The sequence below is a fragment of the Ctenocephalides felis genome, unplaced genomic scaffold, assembly GCF_003426905.1.
Source record: "Ctenocephalides felis isolate EL2017-DRISC unplaced genomic scaffold, ASM342690v1 CF-g0.4_SCAFFOLD_01170, whole genome shotgun sequence".
In the NCBI taxonomy this organism is placed as follows: domain Eukaryota; kingdom Metazoa; phylum Arthropoda; class Insecta; order Siphonaptera; family Pulicidae; genus Ctenocephalides; species Ctenocephalides felis.
In genome coordinates, this window is record NW_020537324.1 from 36,639,430 (window position 1) to 36,657,366 (window position 17,937).

Below are 17,937 nucleotides of genomic sequence, written 5' to 3' on the forward strand. Positions count from 1 at the left end.
TTTTTAATAGACCTAACAGACTGAAATTTTAATATATTATTTTTAGTTAAATTTATTCTTGAACTAATATGTTTTAAATAATTGATATTTGATTATTATTTCATATGCCATTTAAAATAGTTCAAATCTTTAGATCCAAAGAATATGAGATGAAATATATATAAAGTATATATTGTGATATAACTTTGTTTGATTAATTTATGATTATTTATAGGATTTCAATTATTAATGATGATAAATAAAAACTGGACTGAAACTAATAACAAACTTATAATCAAATGCGAGTTTTTTAATCTTGGTTGTTATAAATAACGCAATCCAGACCTGACTGAATATGATTATGGTTATGACAAAAAGTGAGATAGAATAAAAGGGAAAAATGTGAATTACCTAACTTTCAGAATGTCAGTCAATTTTCCTAATCAATATTTACATTTTTTTTACTTCATATTGATATGTAATAAATTATAAAATTTTATTTAAAAAAACTTCAAGTGAAAATTTATTCAGTGCTTGATCATCAATCATCACAAATACCGAGCATATTTATATAATATATAAATTACATTAATACAATCTTTCATTCATTTATCATTAAAATATATCCATAACAAAGTTATAAAAATAGTAATTCAATATGGTGCAAAAAAACACTCAATTTATAACATATGCATTAGTTGGGATTTTAAAAAACGTCGTTCGATATTTAAAAAAAACTAATAATACATATATTTTCTGATGTTAAACAATTTAAAAAAAAAAGGTATTGTTTTTACTTGACTCCCATATTAAATCTCTTCAACCGTAGCTGGGCTTTTTCAGCATTTGTCATTGTAGGTTTTATTTTAACATCAGTTGATGATGTTGTTACATTAGTATTCTGAATTGAACCGAATCGTTCTTTCCTTTTCTCAAGCTTTTCTTTAGCCTCGGCCTCCGAAAGTTTCTTCGAAACGGAGCTTCCAAACCTCTCAGCTCGCTTTTTTAAAACTTCAAGGGTTGCATCCTATAAAAGATAGAAAAAATAATATTATAAATTTAGCACTTCTCCCCATTAATACGATTCGAATGTTTTTTGAATCATTTAAATCGGTTGATGCGTTCGCCCGAAATCGTGAACGAAAAATTGCATGGAAACATACACATATACACACACACGCCACACATACTATTTCTTTTAAGATATGCCAGAATGTTAAAAGCCTTTGAAACTTACCCTATCGTAAGTTAATTATTGGGAGCATTGAGTCAAAATTTTGTAAAAAATTTAGCATACTTTAAAAAAATAGTGAATGAATTATATGACCGTAAGTTTCTGCGTTTTTTTTTTTGGCGAATTATTCAACTAAATTTGACAATACTACACAGAGTCCTTGTTGATTTATTGCAAATGAAACTTAATGAAAATCGAAAGAGAGCATTCTCAAGTTTTCCAAAAATATATACTTGATGACTGTTAAAATATTCCTTATGCATACAGATATTGACACAAATATCTTAAATATTAATTTGTTTACTATTGCAAATAATGTCAAAGTTGCTTAAGGGGCTAGAGGTACTTGGAATTTTTGAAAAATCGCTTTTTATTTTTTTGCATTTGCATTAAGTGTAATATCTTAAAAATGTTCTCTGAAAATTTCAAGTCGATCCGATGATTACTTTTTAAGTTATTGGACTCTTACCAGCGCGTTGACGCAAGTGGAGAGCTCGATACTTATACTCAAGATTATTCTCCCTCACCTTCTGATGTTTTAAAAGCTTATAAACCGATTTACAACGATCTCAGCAATGATAATTTACTTTCAAGATGTGTAGTTCAAGATTGAATAATAATTTTCCATAATCAGGAAAAATTAAAAGCTTTAACCAACTAGTGTAAACAATATGCCTAAAAACCGTGAATACTAGTTCTACTATCGTCCAAATGGCTGAATGCATATACATAATCATTATTATTGATTATGGATACCCTAGGACCTAATTGTGGGTATAATTCCCATTGGCATGCTAAAAAATTGGATGCTGCACGTGTGAAAGTGGCAGATCAGCGCGCCAACGAGAATACCTCGGGAGGCCAGAATGCTTCTAGGCAACAGCAAATGGAAATTTTGGAAAATTACATAATGACTGATGAACTATTATATGGCCCAGAAATAGATGACTCGGTTTAAGTAATTCAATAATTCGAATTTCTGTACGTAAATCCAATGTGAAACCGCGTTTTTCTCAAAACTATGTTTTTTGAACCGGTGACCACTGTAACTCAAAAACCGCTTAGTAAATTTTAATGAAATTTATACAGCTTTTAGAATACATAATAAACTCGGGCCTGATCGAAGGATTTTTATTTTTTCAAAAATTTAAATTTTTTAAGACCAATTAACTGTTGATTTTTTATCCAAAAATCTAGAAATTTTATTTCTGATTTCTGCCATTTTGTTAATTTTTGAAAAAAAAAAAGAAAACCTTCGATCAGGCCCAGGATTATCTATTTATAAAACTTTTTTTTTTTATTTGATTGATTTTAGATGAATCTCTAAGGAGTTATGATGGTCACCGCCAGGACCGTTTTTTGAAACAGGGTCAACAAAAACAGCTATAACTTTGGGAATATTAATTTTTTTTTTCTGAAATTTTTGATACTTCAAGTCAAAACATTGTATAATGATGCCGTATTAATATTTTTATAAAAAACATCGTTTAATAACAAAAAAACAATACTGAAAATTCTCATTTTTTCGTACCTCCAAGTACCCCCTAACCCCTTAAGACACAAAGAGTGTGAAAATTATGCCGAAAATGATATTACCTTGATATCAATTGATTATTAAAAAAAAAAAATATGTTTGGAAGATGCTGCTCTGTGAATAACAATTGTTATTGGAAACGAAAAGAATTTGCCTCCCATACGCACACAAGTATTTGAGATAGTGGTAAAATAATTTGAAACATCAAAATATAAAAATTGCAAATCGGATTTTTAAGTGTAAATACATACTTTCTGTTTACAAAGTTAAATATAATGCACATATGCCTAAGTAGTTCTTTAATAATATTATCATTCTTATTTTTTTTTTTTAAATTAATTTCAAATCATAAATATCAAACAAGAAGATTATTCGATATATTTGTTAAAAATGTCATATTTAACTTAAATCAATTCTTACCTCACTCTTTGCTATTGACTTAGAATTGTTCAGCCCAAATCTTTGTGCCCGTAATTCTTTCTTCATATCAGATGGTAATTGTGTCCCAAATTTCTTTGCACGCATCTCTAGACGCTGTAACAAAAAAAAATAAGTTAAAAAATATTCTTATTTAAGTAATAATATTACTTATTTTGTATTGTAGACCCGAACATACACCCAACAATTTTTCTTTTACAAGAGCTGTATAGTCAAAGGAGTTGTAATGTATATCACGCACTAAGCATTTTTGAAATGTGCAAAATTTTATGAGATTTTCCTAATTCTATGTTTTAACAAAATTTACTAAAATACTAGAGTATTATAAACTTGGTTTAAAATTCCACATAAAAAAGATCTATCTGCAGCCTGTTATTATGGATATATTTTTATTTTTGCTTTTATCATGTATTTATAATATCTCCGAGCTTAGTAAAATAAATTGGCTACCGTTCATAATGTGTACTTTAAACCTTTAACTCGTGCCATAAATATTAATTAAAATGGTTTGTTCAATATTATTTGTTCAAAGTAACTTCTTTTTCCCAACTCGTTTATTATAAAACAACTATTAACAGATATGATAAGTTATTGCAGCTTGATATTAAAAATTATTATTCACTGGCCTTCATTAAATCAAAAATATTTTCCAATATAGATCATCAATATGTTTTTAAGAGAAAATACCAAATTTATTACAAAACCAACTGCGCTATGTTAAGAAAAAATTACCAGGAGTAAATTTTGTTTAATACAGATAACAAATAATTATTTAACATTAGTTATTATAAATAATATAGTCTGCAACAAATTTAAATAATTTAACATTCACTATTTGTTTCCCATATTGTATTCTTATTCAAATTTCATTTTTTTAACAAATAAGTAGAGAAGTAATTTTTTCATTTCAGTTTTCTATGTCGGTTTATTTTCAATATTCCTATTTTTGTTCTTGTTTTTTTTTAATATATCGATGACCAATTTAAAGTCAACATTTTAAGTATTCACACCCCTGTAACTGAATCAGATAACACAAACAAACAAACATTGACTCTAGAGGCTTATGTTCATATTCAAAATCATTAATTAATCTCAAGATCGCATTCCTCTAACATCGAAAGTACAATTTTACTTTCTTCAAATGGCAAACACAAAATACAAATATTACTAGAAACATTTAGTTACACAATTGTTATTTTTTTAAAAGCAAAGTTAATAAAAGCAAATTGAAACATATTTTATTTAAAAAAAAATTTTTAGTGATATTCGAAGTTATTGAAAACATTTTAGGTGCATAATCTATCATGCAGATTTTCCCAGTTCTAACTCTTTTCAACATGTTTAGTTAAAAACACCTAATTGTCATACTAACTGTTTGTTATACATAATCCATTCATTTATGATTTTGATTATATATTATATATATGCCACTCACTTATAATTTTATTATTTATTAGTTACTAATAAACTATATTAGTTTTATTTGTTTATTTTCTAATCAAGTCATCAGTAATTTCTTTTTCAAACATTATTATAATTAAGCAAAAAATCTAAGTTTTGAAAATTTATTATAATTTGCCTGTTATTCCCAAGATAAAGTATTTTACAATAAAAATGTAAAAACAAAATGCAAACTGAAAAAATTTAAATAAAATAATTCAAATGTTAATGGCAATATATCATATTATTTCTCATTATTTGAAGAAAGTTCATAAAAATAGGATCTAACTATTAGGGTCAAACTTATCAACTTTTTTAAGTTAATTAAAAATGTTTAAGAACAAACCTCTTTGTCAGAATATGAGCCTAGTTTGATTATTTTCCTCGGTTCTTCCGATGTAAGTTTTTCAACAGTTGTTTCAACTTCTACGGTATTATCCTTGATGTCAGTTTCTTCATGTTTTTCTTCAATCATATCATGTGTTCTTTTTAATGTGATTGTATTTTCAATTGGAGGAGTTGTATCAACATCTTTATCCTCCAGTTCGTCATCCTATTTTATAACATAAAAAATATGAAAAATAATAATTCAAATAAGAGATCAATGCAACTACAGTAATTTGCATGAATCTTATATTGTAATTTGTAAAAATTAATCTCTTTATAATCTATTGGGTTGTTCGGAAAGTAACTTCATTTTTTATAGACGTTTTGGCACGTAATTTTCATACAATAAACAAATACTTTAATAAATTATGTATTGGCAGTTATGATCAAACATCTTTTGTCATATTTCTGGTATTAGCATAATCCCGAGATCATAATTTTTTTGGTCGTTATAGGCAAAAAACTGATCAAAGTGCTTTTTGACAGCCTGATTTGAGGTAAAGGTTTTACCGCCTAAAAATTTTGTTAGTGACCGGAACAAATAATGGTCCGATGACTGTGGGTCTGGACAATATGACAAATGTGTTATTGGGTCCCATTCAAGCTACAAAAGCTTTTGGCAATTGACCCAACTTATGTGAGGTCTTGCGTTGTCCTGATGCAGTACTATACCTTGCTTGTGAAATAATTCTGACCTTTTCTATTCAAGTACATCATTTAGTTTATCCAGCTGATGACATAAGGCATCAGAATTAAATGTTATGTTATCCTGGAAATACTGAAAAATGAACAAATCCTTTCAAATCTTACCAAACATACAGCATCACCCTTTTCTGGCAAATTTCAGCTTTTTTGTTTCTTACTACTGCATGTAATTGATAAAAATTTTTTACACACAAGCCTTAAAATATAAGTTTTTAAATCATATAATAATTTGAGAGTCAAACAAATATAGTTAAATTCTAGAGGTAAAAGAATAAAGTGACTTTCCAAACAACCTTATAATATTATAAACTTGATTATATATTTAAGAAAAGCCAAATGATGCAAACTTTCTATCATACACTTATGAACTTAAATACTTACATTCAATACATCTTCGTCTAGTATAGCTGAATCTGCCAAAACATCAGACTTGGCATCTGCTATATCTGAAATATCACATTACATAAATTATAATATAATGATAATGTCAAAACTAATTAGATGTACCAATTTATTTACCAAGATCATTATTAGTTAAAGAATCTTTAAGTCTTTCGATCAATTCGTTCTTATTTCCATTTGTGCTTAATCCCTTTGATTTCAGCTCTTTTTTTAAATCTGCAACCTATAACGAACAACAATTTATACCATAAACTATTAAACATGCTGTGTAATAGAATTAAACGTACAAATTAATTTTATATACAAAACTAATTCTCAAGAATTATCTACATAATATCTATGTAGTGGCAAAATAAACAATCTTGTGATACAAAACATGTCAGACACACATTTCAAGCTCATTTACACATCTAGCAAAGGAAAAATAAATAAACTAACATGTGTTATTCGTAAATTCAAAGAAGTTCGTAAAGTTTAACTAAATAGAGAAGGCCAGGAACGTCTCTTCCTTCAATAAATTTTCTAAACAGAAACCGGCACAAAAACATGGTACTGATATTCTAATAATGAGCAATTGTAATTATACCATTTATATAACAAAATAGTGAAATCGTATAATGATAGATAAAATTTTTATTCACCTTTAGTTTAGAGAGATCAGTTGAGCTGCTATCGATTAAATCAGACATTTTAATAGGTTATGTAAATAAGCTATTTTGCTTTGCATTAAGAGATAACAAGACCAGAATTCGATCAAATTGCTAAATTTCATATATCTAAAATATACGAATAGATTTACTTGATACTTGAACAACAAGAAAACAGGACGAAAACACAGATGAAACAAATCTGACAGTTTTCAAAGGGTTTTCAACAAAAAAGCAGGGTGATCACAAATTCTTGTTGATCAACACAGAGAGCAAGAGAGCTACTACGCCATAGATTTAATATTTTGACTCGGTTGGGCATGGGCATCGATAGTTTCGAGCATAGTGTCTTTTTTGTACTTTGAGACCTAGACAAGACACTACATAATGTTTCAACTCGCTTTAGAGCATCCGGGAATTGGAAACCTCAAAATCAAGCAGCGAAGAGTTTAATTAAACTGTTGAATTGTTGCAAACTAGCGGTGCATGGCATCGTGCCTTAAGGCAAATTTCTGGAACTTCCCGTACTGAAAATCAAAATTTTTAAATAAGCCTAAAATTTTTGGAAAACTTAAAAAATGAGATTGACAAAATATTTGGCAAATACTTGAAAAATTTAATTTTTTTTACAAATCAAAATCGTCAAAATAAATTAAAATTTAATTGTGAAGAAATGGCCCGGCCGATATTTTTTTTTATCTATGGGCCGATCTTTACCAAATAATCAATACGATTCTCAACCATAATATCTTTCGAACAGTTTTTTGAATTTTTAAAATCGATTCATAATTGTGGGCTAAAACGTGGACAATTTTTTTTACACTATTCTGCTAATTACAAAGAGCTGGTGTTGAAATTGAGTTGGGTCGAATGGCTTTTAAATTTTTGAAAGCTGAAGAAAAATAAGCGTAGCATCCATTTTTGAAAAAACGTTGATGAACGGTCAAAAATTGGACTAAATACTCACGCATATGCATACAAATTACACACACACATACTTTTTTTTAAATTTGGTCCCATTCGATTCAAAATTACTTGAAAGGTAGAGAAAATAAAGTTTTATGCAAAAAATCTTCAACCGATTTTGAAAATGTGAAAACCGTTCGAAAGACATCAGTTGGTAAATCATTGATGATGATTAGTTTTTAGTTAAGATCGGCCGGGGCCATATTCATAATTAATCGTAGATATTTTTATGATTTTGATGAAATTTTGTAAGCTGGTAGAGTCTAAACCACTCTATTACACTAAACTAATATATTAAAATATTAAATAGGCCTACAAAACCGGTTGAAGTGGCAAAAATCCGCGGACATCTTTAGTATGTGTGTTGTACTACATAGAAATAAACATGCCCTCCATGTTTACTTATCTATGTGCCCTCCAAAATTGTTGGGAACCTGCTCGAAATTATTTCAAGCACTAAGCAAATTATTTTAAGCATATAGTCCAAAACATTATAAAAGTAGTGGTGCCATGGCATTTCCCGAACCGTAATTTAAAATGTTTAAAAGCTCAAAAAAGTTGTATTTATTAACTTACCCTATGGGAAGTTAATAAATACAACCTCATCAAATTTTTGGAGAGTTTTTGAGTTTGAAAAAAAAAGGACTGTAATTAGTCTTAAAGGACTGTTGCATATTTTCAATAAAATCTAGTCAAATTCTAAAGTAGAATGTGACTTGGTTTATCAACTTGTTCAATGTTTTCAAATGGCCTATAAAAAACATATATTAACTAAATTATATTAATAAAAAAAAATATTATGGTTTCATTCAATAAATGTATTTCTTAACCAAATATTTTCAAACCTTGTCTATAAAGATTTGAGGTATAAATTAAAAGTTTCAACAGGTGTACCAGCAACATTAATGCAAAATTCTTCATTAGTTCCTTCAATCAAAGCTTTTAAAGACACGTAGTTAGGTTTTGTGCAATCATATTGATTGCGATTTAAATGTCTCAAGAACGAATCCCTTTGCTTAATTATAAACTCTCTTGCATAAAATATTTCTGGCATTTCTAATATATGTTTATGTGATATTTTCATTGTATTGTGAATATAATCAAATTTTGCTAGTAATTTAAATCTATCTGAAATTATACAAATATTATTTAATACAAAATAGAATAAATAGATCTTTAATACAAAAATTTAATAATTCTTACTTTGCATCCATATTCGCGGCTTCCTCAATAATAAAATTTTCATCTCATCATCTGTAAACCCCATTTCTTCTTTAATTGTAAAAGTATTTTCTTTGATTGAGTTCATACTATATGTTATGAGTCGTGGCTGTGCGTTTGCCAATGCACGTACTTCATTTCCTGTGAGATTAAAATCTTTTTGAAAGTAACCTAGCCTTTGATCGATATCTCTTGTACTGAAATATAAAAAAAAAACTCGTTAGGGATCGTTCAAGTATTACGTAAGCAGATTTATTACAATTATTTACCCCCCCCCCCTCCTCTTTGTCAGCAAAAGTAAGCAAATTTCTTACCCAAACTAAACAAAATAAGCAAATAAATAACCCCCCCCAGCCCCCCTATAGTGCTTACGTAATACTTGAACGGCCCTTTATGCCTAAATATATAAAACCAACATGCTAGCATGTAAAATTTGAATTTCCGTTACCTGTAACTCAACCACATAGGGTTTTTTGTTATGATTCTGGAAATCATTTCAGGTGTAAATTGTTTGTACTGCATATAATAAATTCTAGTTTGTACATCATCAATATCTTCTTTTAAAAATCCAGGGTTTTTTGTTAGAAATTTTCCAAGTTCTTCCATGGGAACACCGAGGCCATTCAAATAAATTATTCTGTTTTTAATATCTTTATCATAATCTAGTTGCAAAATATAATCAGGAACGTTTTTCATTTTTTCTAGTTTACTCAAATCTACTCCTAACTTGACTAATTCCTGCAATGTTTTAGATTTATTGACGTAAGCAGCAAAATTAAAAGACTGTTTCAGATAGGGAGTAAAGCTTTGTAAGTCATCTTCTTGTGTTGGGGGTAAAAGGACGGATCTGTTTTCATCTTGTTTAATTTTCTTTAATTCCGTATTCCAATCGATAATACCATTTTCCAATTCTTCAGTAGTAGTAACAGTTTGAAGAATTACTTTATTTTGGGTATTTGTTGCTACTGCTTTTTCTGAACTTCCATAACGTGCACATATTTGGTTAAATTTGCCTTGCCTCGAGGTTATATTGTGGAATAACTTACGCATTATCATAATTAATAAATACTTGAAATCGAATTATTGTTGGTCCATTTTTAATTTGCACTACTGTAAATAAAATAAGTCAATCAAATTCAATCAGCAAAAATTTTTTAGTAGTAATATTATTTTGTTTGTATCTAATTCTACTAACCTAACTTATGTTGACGTTGCTGTGTTCTAAATTATCAGACACAACAATTGACAGAAGATTCAGATTCTCACGAAGTAGAAAATAACTTTATATATTTTGTTTGTCATAAGACATTTTTCGTAGGTATGAATAAAAGAATATAATATGTAGTTTGATTTCAAATATATTAAAAATCCAATAAAAATTGTTATTTATCGTTTCCATGAAAGATGATGTCAAACGTCATTATTTCTAAATATGAAGCAAGAATGTTGTGTATAGTTTGTAGTTGCTGATGTTAAAACATATTACAAACATTATCGAAATAATTTAGTAATAATTTCCTAGGCAATATATTCTATTCAATAGACAATATAATCTATTCATAATTCTTCCAATTATCTAGTTTATGCATAAGACAAAGTGAAAGCTCTATCATGGACCTCAAGATGTATACAGTAAACAACAAGTATGAAAAATATATTATGTTTATTGTATTGGGATGTTCGGAAAGTAACTTCGTTTTTTACAGACTACAATAAACATTTGCTTTAATAAATTATGTATTGGCAGTTTTGATCGAACATCTTTTGTCATATTTCTGGTATTAGCATAATACCGAAATCATAAATGTTTTGGTCTTTATTGGCAAAAAACTGATCAATGTGCTTTTCGACAGTCTGATTTGAGGTAAAGGTTTCACCGCCTAAAAATTTTTTTAGTTGCCGGAACAAATATTGGTCTGATGATGGCAGATCTGGAGAATATGAGGAATGTGTCATTGGGTTCCATTCAAGCTTCAAAAGCTATTGATGATTGATCAAGCTTATGTGAGGTCTTGCATTGTCTTGATACAGGACTATACCTTGTGGGTTAATTCTGACCTTTTCTATTGAAGAATATCATTTAGTTTATCCAGCTGATGACATAAGGCATCTGAAATAACCGTTATGTTATCCTGGTAAAGCTGAAAAATGAACAACTCCTTTAAAATCTTACCAAACATACTGCATCACCTTTTTCTGGTAAATTTCAGCTTTGCACCTGTTTTGAGCAGGTTTTTCCTTTTTGTCTCATGGGCAATTGCGTGTATTGTACTCTTTACATCCCATTTGAAATTCTTAGTGACATATTGCTTCAAAACCTGATAATTTTCAAGACTTTCCAGGGGCTATTCGCGGACGCCAGCGCGACGACACACGTTTCTTTCTATGAGAACCATACATTGAGTTTCGAGGAAATTCCCAGACCTTTTAAGTGGTAATGAACTGTTAAATTTGATAAATTTTCACTCAGTGGGATCTCATGTATTGTTATTCACTGGTTTGCTTCAACTAATGTCTTTCTCATGTCTTTATCAGCTTCAACCGTACTTCTTGGACTTGTAATTTGGACATCAAAATACCAGGAATGAAATTTAACAAACCAATTTTCGGACTGTCGTACTGTCAACACGTTATTTCCGTACACACCAATCAATCATTTTGGCTTAAACAGTTTTTATACCTTTTCTATAGCAAAAGAGTAAAATTTGTTGAAAATGCTGCTCAATTCTTTCCATATTCAAAGTGGCACCATCTAAAACTACTGCATGTAATTGATTAGAATTTTTACATTCAAGCCTTAAAATATAAGGTTTCAAATCATATAATAATTATAGGACTTAAGTGTGATGTTAGGTTCAAAAAAATATAGTTAAATTCTGGTGGTAAAAAAACAAAGTGACTTTCCGAACAACTTTATATATGTCTTTCTAGCAGTAATATTATAGATATTATATTTATTTTTAAGGATCAAAAATGCGATAACCATAATAAATTCTATGGATGAAAAAAAGTTTCCTATTTTAGTATCGCATATAAGTGATATGCTTGAAAACCAAAAGGAACTGTCACCAGAGGAAATAAACAAATTAGAATCATCTCTAAAACTCAATTCTTACGAAGTACAATTGTTAATTTCCACTGTGCAATATTTGCTTACTGAAAATGACAAATATGTCATTAAACCTTCAGTCCTGCATTCAAAAATGATGTCCATAGGAATAAACGAATCAAAAGTAGAACCCTTCATCAAGATATGGATGAAAAATAATAAAGAATTGTTAGAAGATTTATGTACCAATGATTTAAATAAACCAACGCGCTTAGAGGACTTTAAATGGCAATTAAGTTTACAAGTATGTTCAACAACAAAACAGAAACAGAAATTGCCTACAGCCATGATGCAATTTGTTTTATCGAAAGATGGCAGTGAAGATTTGTGCGAACTTGAAATGAATCATGAGCAGCTTTCAGCCTTTTATAATCAATTGGAAAATATACAACAGAAATTGGATGCCATAAACAGTTGAGCATGGTATAAATATATTATTGAATGATTTAATACAACTATGTTTTTTTAAAATAAATAATAGAACCTTTTGATTATACATTAATACTAATCTTTGGCATCTGCAATTCCACCAGTAGTTATTGCAAATGTTGCTTCACTTTCTGGTAAATCTGGGCTATCGTATATTTTGCATATACGTGTTTCACCACGTCCTTTTCGAAGAGATAGACGAGTTGTAGAGGCATGAGCCATTATGTTACCACCTGAAAAAAATTTATTTGAAAGCATTTAATATATAAAAGTTATTATTTGTTAATTATTTAATATGACAATTTTGTTAAAAATATTCTAGAGCTTTATCTTTTATTAGTATCTACCAAAATAAGGATTTAATTTTTGTTTAAGTTACTGTGTAAATTTATAAATAAATAACATTGAGGATACAAAAAAAATACGAGATATATTTTTAATAGCTGACTTATATGTATATTCAAACATTTATGTTATCCAAATATAATCTATATAACTAAAAACTGAAAATCAATCTGATCACCAAACCTATTGGTTTCTTGGGATCCGCTTGGAATGATAATGTGGCACCAGGATCTGATGTCATTTGATTTGTAATAAAAACTGCCACATTATATTCTTCAGATATTTTTTGAAGCTTTGACATCAACTGAGCCAACTTTTGTTGCCTATCTGCCAATTCACCACGGCCACTAAAAATTACTTAATTATAAACAAAAGATCTATATCAAATCATATTTATTAACGTTAATAAATCAATAATTTATGCAGGTGTTAATTCATAGTTCATATACATAGTTCTTAAAGTGTTCAATGGAATACCTATAGTCAACTCGAAATAAAGCCATTGATGAGTCTATTATAAGTAATTTAAATACACCGGCCTCTTCATGAAATTTAGCTGCTACGTAGTCCAATAACTCATATTGATGTTCTGAAGTATATGCGCGGGCATAAAGTACATTGTCCAGTACAGCTACCTGGTCCAAATTAAATCGTTCAGCAATTGGCCTCAACCGGTCAGGTCTGCTGTAAGATGATGAAATTTTTAAATTAATATTGCTAGAGATCATAATATAATTGGTTTAAAATTTAGGCTTGCAAGAAATAGCATATTCGGCAAAGTGCCGAATACCGAATATTCGGCATGCTTCAGAGACCGAATACCGAATATTCGGCATGCTCCAGGGATCGAATACCGAATATTCGGCAACTAATTCGGCAGGTTTTCAGCGCCTAAACTTGTTCGTAATAATGTAATTACTATTCGTAGTTGTTATATTACTAACGTACTACATATACATTCAATTTTTATGCCTAGTGTTGCAACTACTATTCGGTTACTCTTTCTTATTTGGATAATTTGGCACCATTTTTACTCTTCGGCCGAATACCGAATACTTAAATAACATATGTAATAGGGAAATAAATCAAAAAACGATTTTTTTATATTTTCTTCATGAACATTTAATATTTTCTTTTATAAACACAATGTTGTTTTTAATATATTTGGAACGCTAATCTTAATAAAATAAATACAAACTGACCAAAGATATTGTTCGTATTTTTTGCCATGATCCTATGATATCTATTTATTTAGAAATGCTTTGATTGAATATAATGAATGACTTTATTGAATATAGATACAACATATGCGTGTAACCCTTGAATGATTCTTATTAAATAAATACATAACAGTAACGCGTCCTTTGAATATTGATTAGAGTAGTTCACGTGTTCGTTTATAATCCTAAAAGTAGATAAAGTTTAAACTATATATATATATATACAAAATATAATAACAAATTTATTTTGTCATATCATTATTATGTAAACTAAAACCTTCCAAACATATATGTCCATATTGTAATTACAATAGTAACTTAAGTTACTATTCGGTATTCGGCCGAATATCAAAAAGGTGCCGAATATCGAATAGTAACCGAATATTCGGTGAAAGCCTAGTTTAAATGCAATAATAAAAGCACAAAAACCTTGTGCTAGTTCAGACATTTTTTAAATATACTGACAATGAGCAAATTCAGTATTGGATAAATTGAAAAATCTTTTATATCAATTTTAACTACTACTTACAATGTGTGTTCCGTGTCAATAAAAATAACTTTTCCGCCGTTATAATTATTTGCACCAGGCATTTGGGCAGTGACACACAGTGTGTGCGATAACTGTGTTTTGCCAGTTCGAAATTCTCCAAAAGCTTCTGTGATTGCCATTGATTCAATTCCGCCACCTAAAAGTTTGCTTTTAAACAAATAATATGATTAAATTATTTATATAAAAAATAATACTATAATATTATTATTATATAAGTACTTAATGTTTTTGTCAAATATTCTGTCAAGTTAAAAACTCGAGAGAATTTCTTAGCTGCAATTCTTCTACAAAGGTACAGTAAATTTATTATACGAAGTAAACTATAATTAAAGTTTTTTATTTTATTTTACAGTTTCACTTTAAATATTTACTTAAGAAAAGTTGCATATACGTATTAAAAATACTTGAAAATATTTAAGATGATCATTCAAAATGATTAAATTTGATTTGGGGTTATAGGATTCGAGCGGGCCTTAAAGGTCCACAGGTAAACAGGTCTATCGACATCTAGAATTCAAGTAAAGTAAAAAAAAAATTAACAACAAGATTGGCAAGAACTGGGAAAACGAGGTACAACTAGCCATCACCTTGATTCTTAAGACGTTTAGTTTGCGAGATTTTAGTATAATATTGAATTATTCGTAATTCAATTATTTTATAAGATATATTTATTTATATATTTTATAAGATATATTGTTATAATTTTAAGAAATATTCAACAGTTTTTTTATATAATCTTTAAACAGCTTACACGTGGGTAGGGTAACAATTGTTACCTTAAGAACCAAGAACCAACTGAACTTTTACCCTGGCAAAGGTGTAAACAATAAAAATAGTAATTAGAAAAGTTAAAATGAAATTTTTGTCCTATTGATTTTGTCCTATGATTGAATAAATTGTTATTTCATCTCTGCTGATGAATTATTTCTGACGATTCTAGATCAAGGTTATATACAGTATTAACTCTGTAAATAAATGTACTCATAAAATTTATATTTTGCATTGGCCGAATAAAGTAGCTATTATTTCAATTGAAATCCCTTTAAAAATAAAAATAAGACATTTTTCCAGTAGACCGCGTCTATGGGGTAAAAAAACAGGTAACAAATTAAAAAAAAACAGCATAAAACACATTTTTCGAATATTTGTAACCTGGTCCTTTTTACCCCATGGTTGGGGTAAATTGAAACGGCTAGAATTTTACAAAATAATAGCTACATTACAACCAAAGTTAAATATAAATTTTGTGTGTGCATTTTTACAGTGATAACATACTGTAAATAACTTTAATCTTGTATTTTGTCAGAAATACTCATCAGATTTCAAATAACAATATATTTTTTAACTTCCCGTAGGGTAAGTTATAGTAATGGGCCAAAAATCGAAAATGAAAGTTTTTGCATATCCTCACGTTTAGAGGTTTCTGAACATTTTGGCATGGCTCAGCAAAAATTGATATGTGTGTGTGAGTGTGTTTTGTGTGTCCACAATTTTCCGTCGACGTTTTCGGGCGCACGGATCAACCGATTTGAATGGTTCGAAAAACATTCGATTCCCATTGATAGGGAGATGCGCTGATTAGTTTTTGGCAGATACAGGTCCATCCGTTACGGCGGAGATACGGAGCAAAGAGTGCAGAAAATATAAATAGAGCTTTTGAGAGAACGGAGTTCCCGATTAGAATGATACAAAAAGCATTCAATTTGTAATAATTGAGAGAAGTGGTGATTAGCTTTTGATAAAAACAGGCCCAGCCATTTCGAAGATATAGAGTTAAATACAAAAAAGCAGTTTTTGAGAGGACTAAGCATCCGATTTGAATGGTTCATAAAAACTTTCTTCTTGCGTTGACAAAACAATTGCTTTAAGAGATTTTTTTTTATTATTACATTTTTTTAAAAAAAGCTCACTTATATACTTTAAATAAATAAATTTACCTTTGTAATTCAGTTTATATATTTCTTATAAATATTAGACAATGTTACAGTGTTTATAATAATATTTGAAAACATTTATTATTTCTTGAACATTTCGTTACGCTGCGGAAAGTTCCAGCAATTTGCCTTAAGGCACGATGCCATACATTACTATAGCTTAATTTTTTTTTGTAAAATTGCTTTATTTAACTTAATTTTCTTTTTATTTGCTGTTTTTATATTTTATAAACCTTTGCCCCAAGGTAAAGGATTAGTTGGTCCTTTTTACCCCAGTCAAGTGTGAGCTTTTATAGAGGTAATATAAAAAAATCATTGAATATTACTTGAACTTAACAATACATCTTCTAAAATAATGCATACTTAAAAATAATATCGAGGTGTCGTAAACAAAACAACATTGCTCACAATCAAAATAGCTAATAGCAAAATAAAAGTGCCGTTAATTTCCCGATTGCGACATCATAAGAATCAAGAATGGCTGAATATGCATTGTTTTCATATACTGTTAAAAAATTACTAACTTTACTGGTTTTTGAGATATCGTTGGTGGAGCTTTTACCCGCGGACCTTTAAGCCCCGCTGAACCCTACATAGCAGCACAACAAATGAAATGATATGAAATGAAAATATGTCAGATATTTAACTAAAATAAAAAGACGTTAAGAAGTTCTATTAAAAAAGCTTTCAATAATTACTCTAGTTCTTGACTTCCAGTGCTCACGCGGAATACCATTTTGCGCCTTTCGCTAACCTCCAAAGCCGTTACAAATCCAACGGTCGAAATTTTAACACAAGCTTCTTTTATCTTGTCCACTTTAGCTTCTGAAAATCCTTTAATGGCCGTTAGTTTTTTCTTAGTCATCATCTGTATACCTTTTATGGTACATATTCCTGACGATTTCAACTTTTTTATATCAGCTACGTTGATTCCATGCTGCTGCAATATATCAACGTCTTGAAAAAACAACTCGTCTTCCTCTAAATCAGAATTAGTTCGTTCTGCAGATTGTGCCATTTTTATAACTTTATTATATTAACTTATTTAAATTAATCTTTACGAGTAAAAGAGTAAAAGCATTCAAATTCACAAACAATGAACTGACGTTTAGAGATCCACCCATGATTGCCAACTTAAAAATAATAAAAAATATGTTAATTTGAATAGATCATTTTTCTCAAATTTTTATTTTGTCATATGATTTTATTTTATTTTCATTGGCCTTTATTTCAATTTTATTAGTTAATATTAACTATATTGTTATATAGAATTCTATTAATTATTTATAGTCCTAGACAATTATAGAATAAAATATTCATATATATATATATAAAAGCAGATATAATTATTAATTTTTCTGAATATATATTTACAATTCAATATTTATCAAAATATC

General features: G+C 28.8%; 4 protein-coding genes across 5 annotated transcripts; 1 reads left to right on the forward strand and 3 right to left on the reverse strand.

Moving 5' to 3' along the window:
• Nucleotides 1-772: 772 nt before the first annotated feature.
• Nucleotides 773-6,951, reverse strand: LOC113367172 (SAP domain-containing ribonucleoprotein-like). The gene is made up of 6 exons (XM_026608801.1): nt 6,761-6,951; nt 6,237-6,342; nt 6,099-6,163; nt 4,972-5,178; nt 3,168-3,281; nt 773-1,006 (listed from the first exon to the last, which is right to left on the reverse strand). Exons 1-6 carry the CDS (start codon nt 6,806-6,808, stop codon nt 773-775), a joined length of 774 nt encoding a protein of 257 aa, XP_026464586.1. The 5' UTR covers nt 6,809-6,951.
• A 1,631-nt stretch (nt 6,952-8,582) lies between these two features.
• Nucleotides 8,583-10,324, reverse strand: LOC113367173 (transcription termination factor 3, mitochondrial-like). The gene is made up of 4 exons (XM_026608802.1): nt 10,149-10,324; nt 9,402-10,063; nt 8,936-9,150; nt 8,583-8,860 (listed from the first exon to the last, which is right to left on the reverse strand). The coding sequence occupies exons 2-4, from the start codon at nt 10,007-10,009 to the stop codon at nt 8,583-8,585; spliced, it is 1,101 nt and encodes a 366-aa protein (XP_026464587.1). The 5' UTR covers nt 10,010-10,063; nt 10,149-10,324.
• Nucleotides 10,175-12,724, forward strand: LOC113365660 (COMM domain-containing protein 10-like). 2 transcript variants are annotated; one of them, XM_026607174.1, is made up of 4 exons: nt 10,175-10,271; nt 10,534-10,596; nt 11,919-12,485; nt 12,599-12,724. In XM_026607174.1, exons 2-3 carry the CDS (start codon nt 10,565-10,567, stop codon nt 12,478-12,480), a joined length of 594 nt encoding a protein of 197 aa, XP_026462959.1. In that variant the 5' UTR covers nt 10,175-10,271; nt 10,534-10,564; the 3' UTR covers nt 12,481-12,485; nt 12,599-12,724. The 2 variants fall into 2 exon arrangements, with proteins under 2 accessions (XP_026462959.1, XP_026462960.1); XM_026607175.1 differs by lacking the exon at nt 10,175-10,271 and having other exon boundaries at nt 10,394-10,596; nt 12,596-12,721.
• LOC113367174 (meiotic recombination protein DMC1/LIM15 homolog) lies at nt 12,476-17,664 on the reverse strand. The gene is made up of 6 exons (XM_026608804.1): nt 17,661-17,664; nt 17,239-17,566; nt 14,586-14,753; nt 13,314-13,520; nt 13,020-13,183; nt 12,476-12,724 (listed from the first exon to the last, which is right to left on the reverse strand). Exons 1-6 carry the CDS (start codon nt 17,662-17,664, stop codon nt 12,567-12,569), a joined length of 1,029 nt encoding a protein of 342 aa, XP_026464589.1. The 3' UTR covers nt 12,476-12,566.
• Between the last annotated feature and the right edge of the window lie 273 nt (nt 17,665-17,937).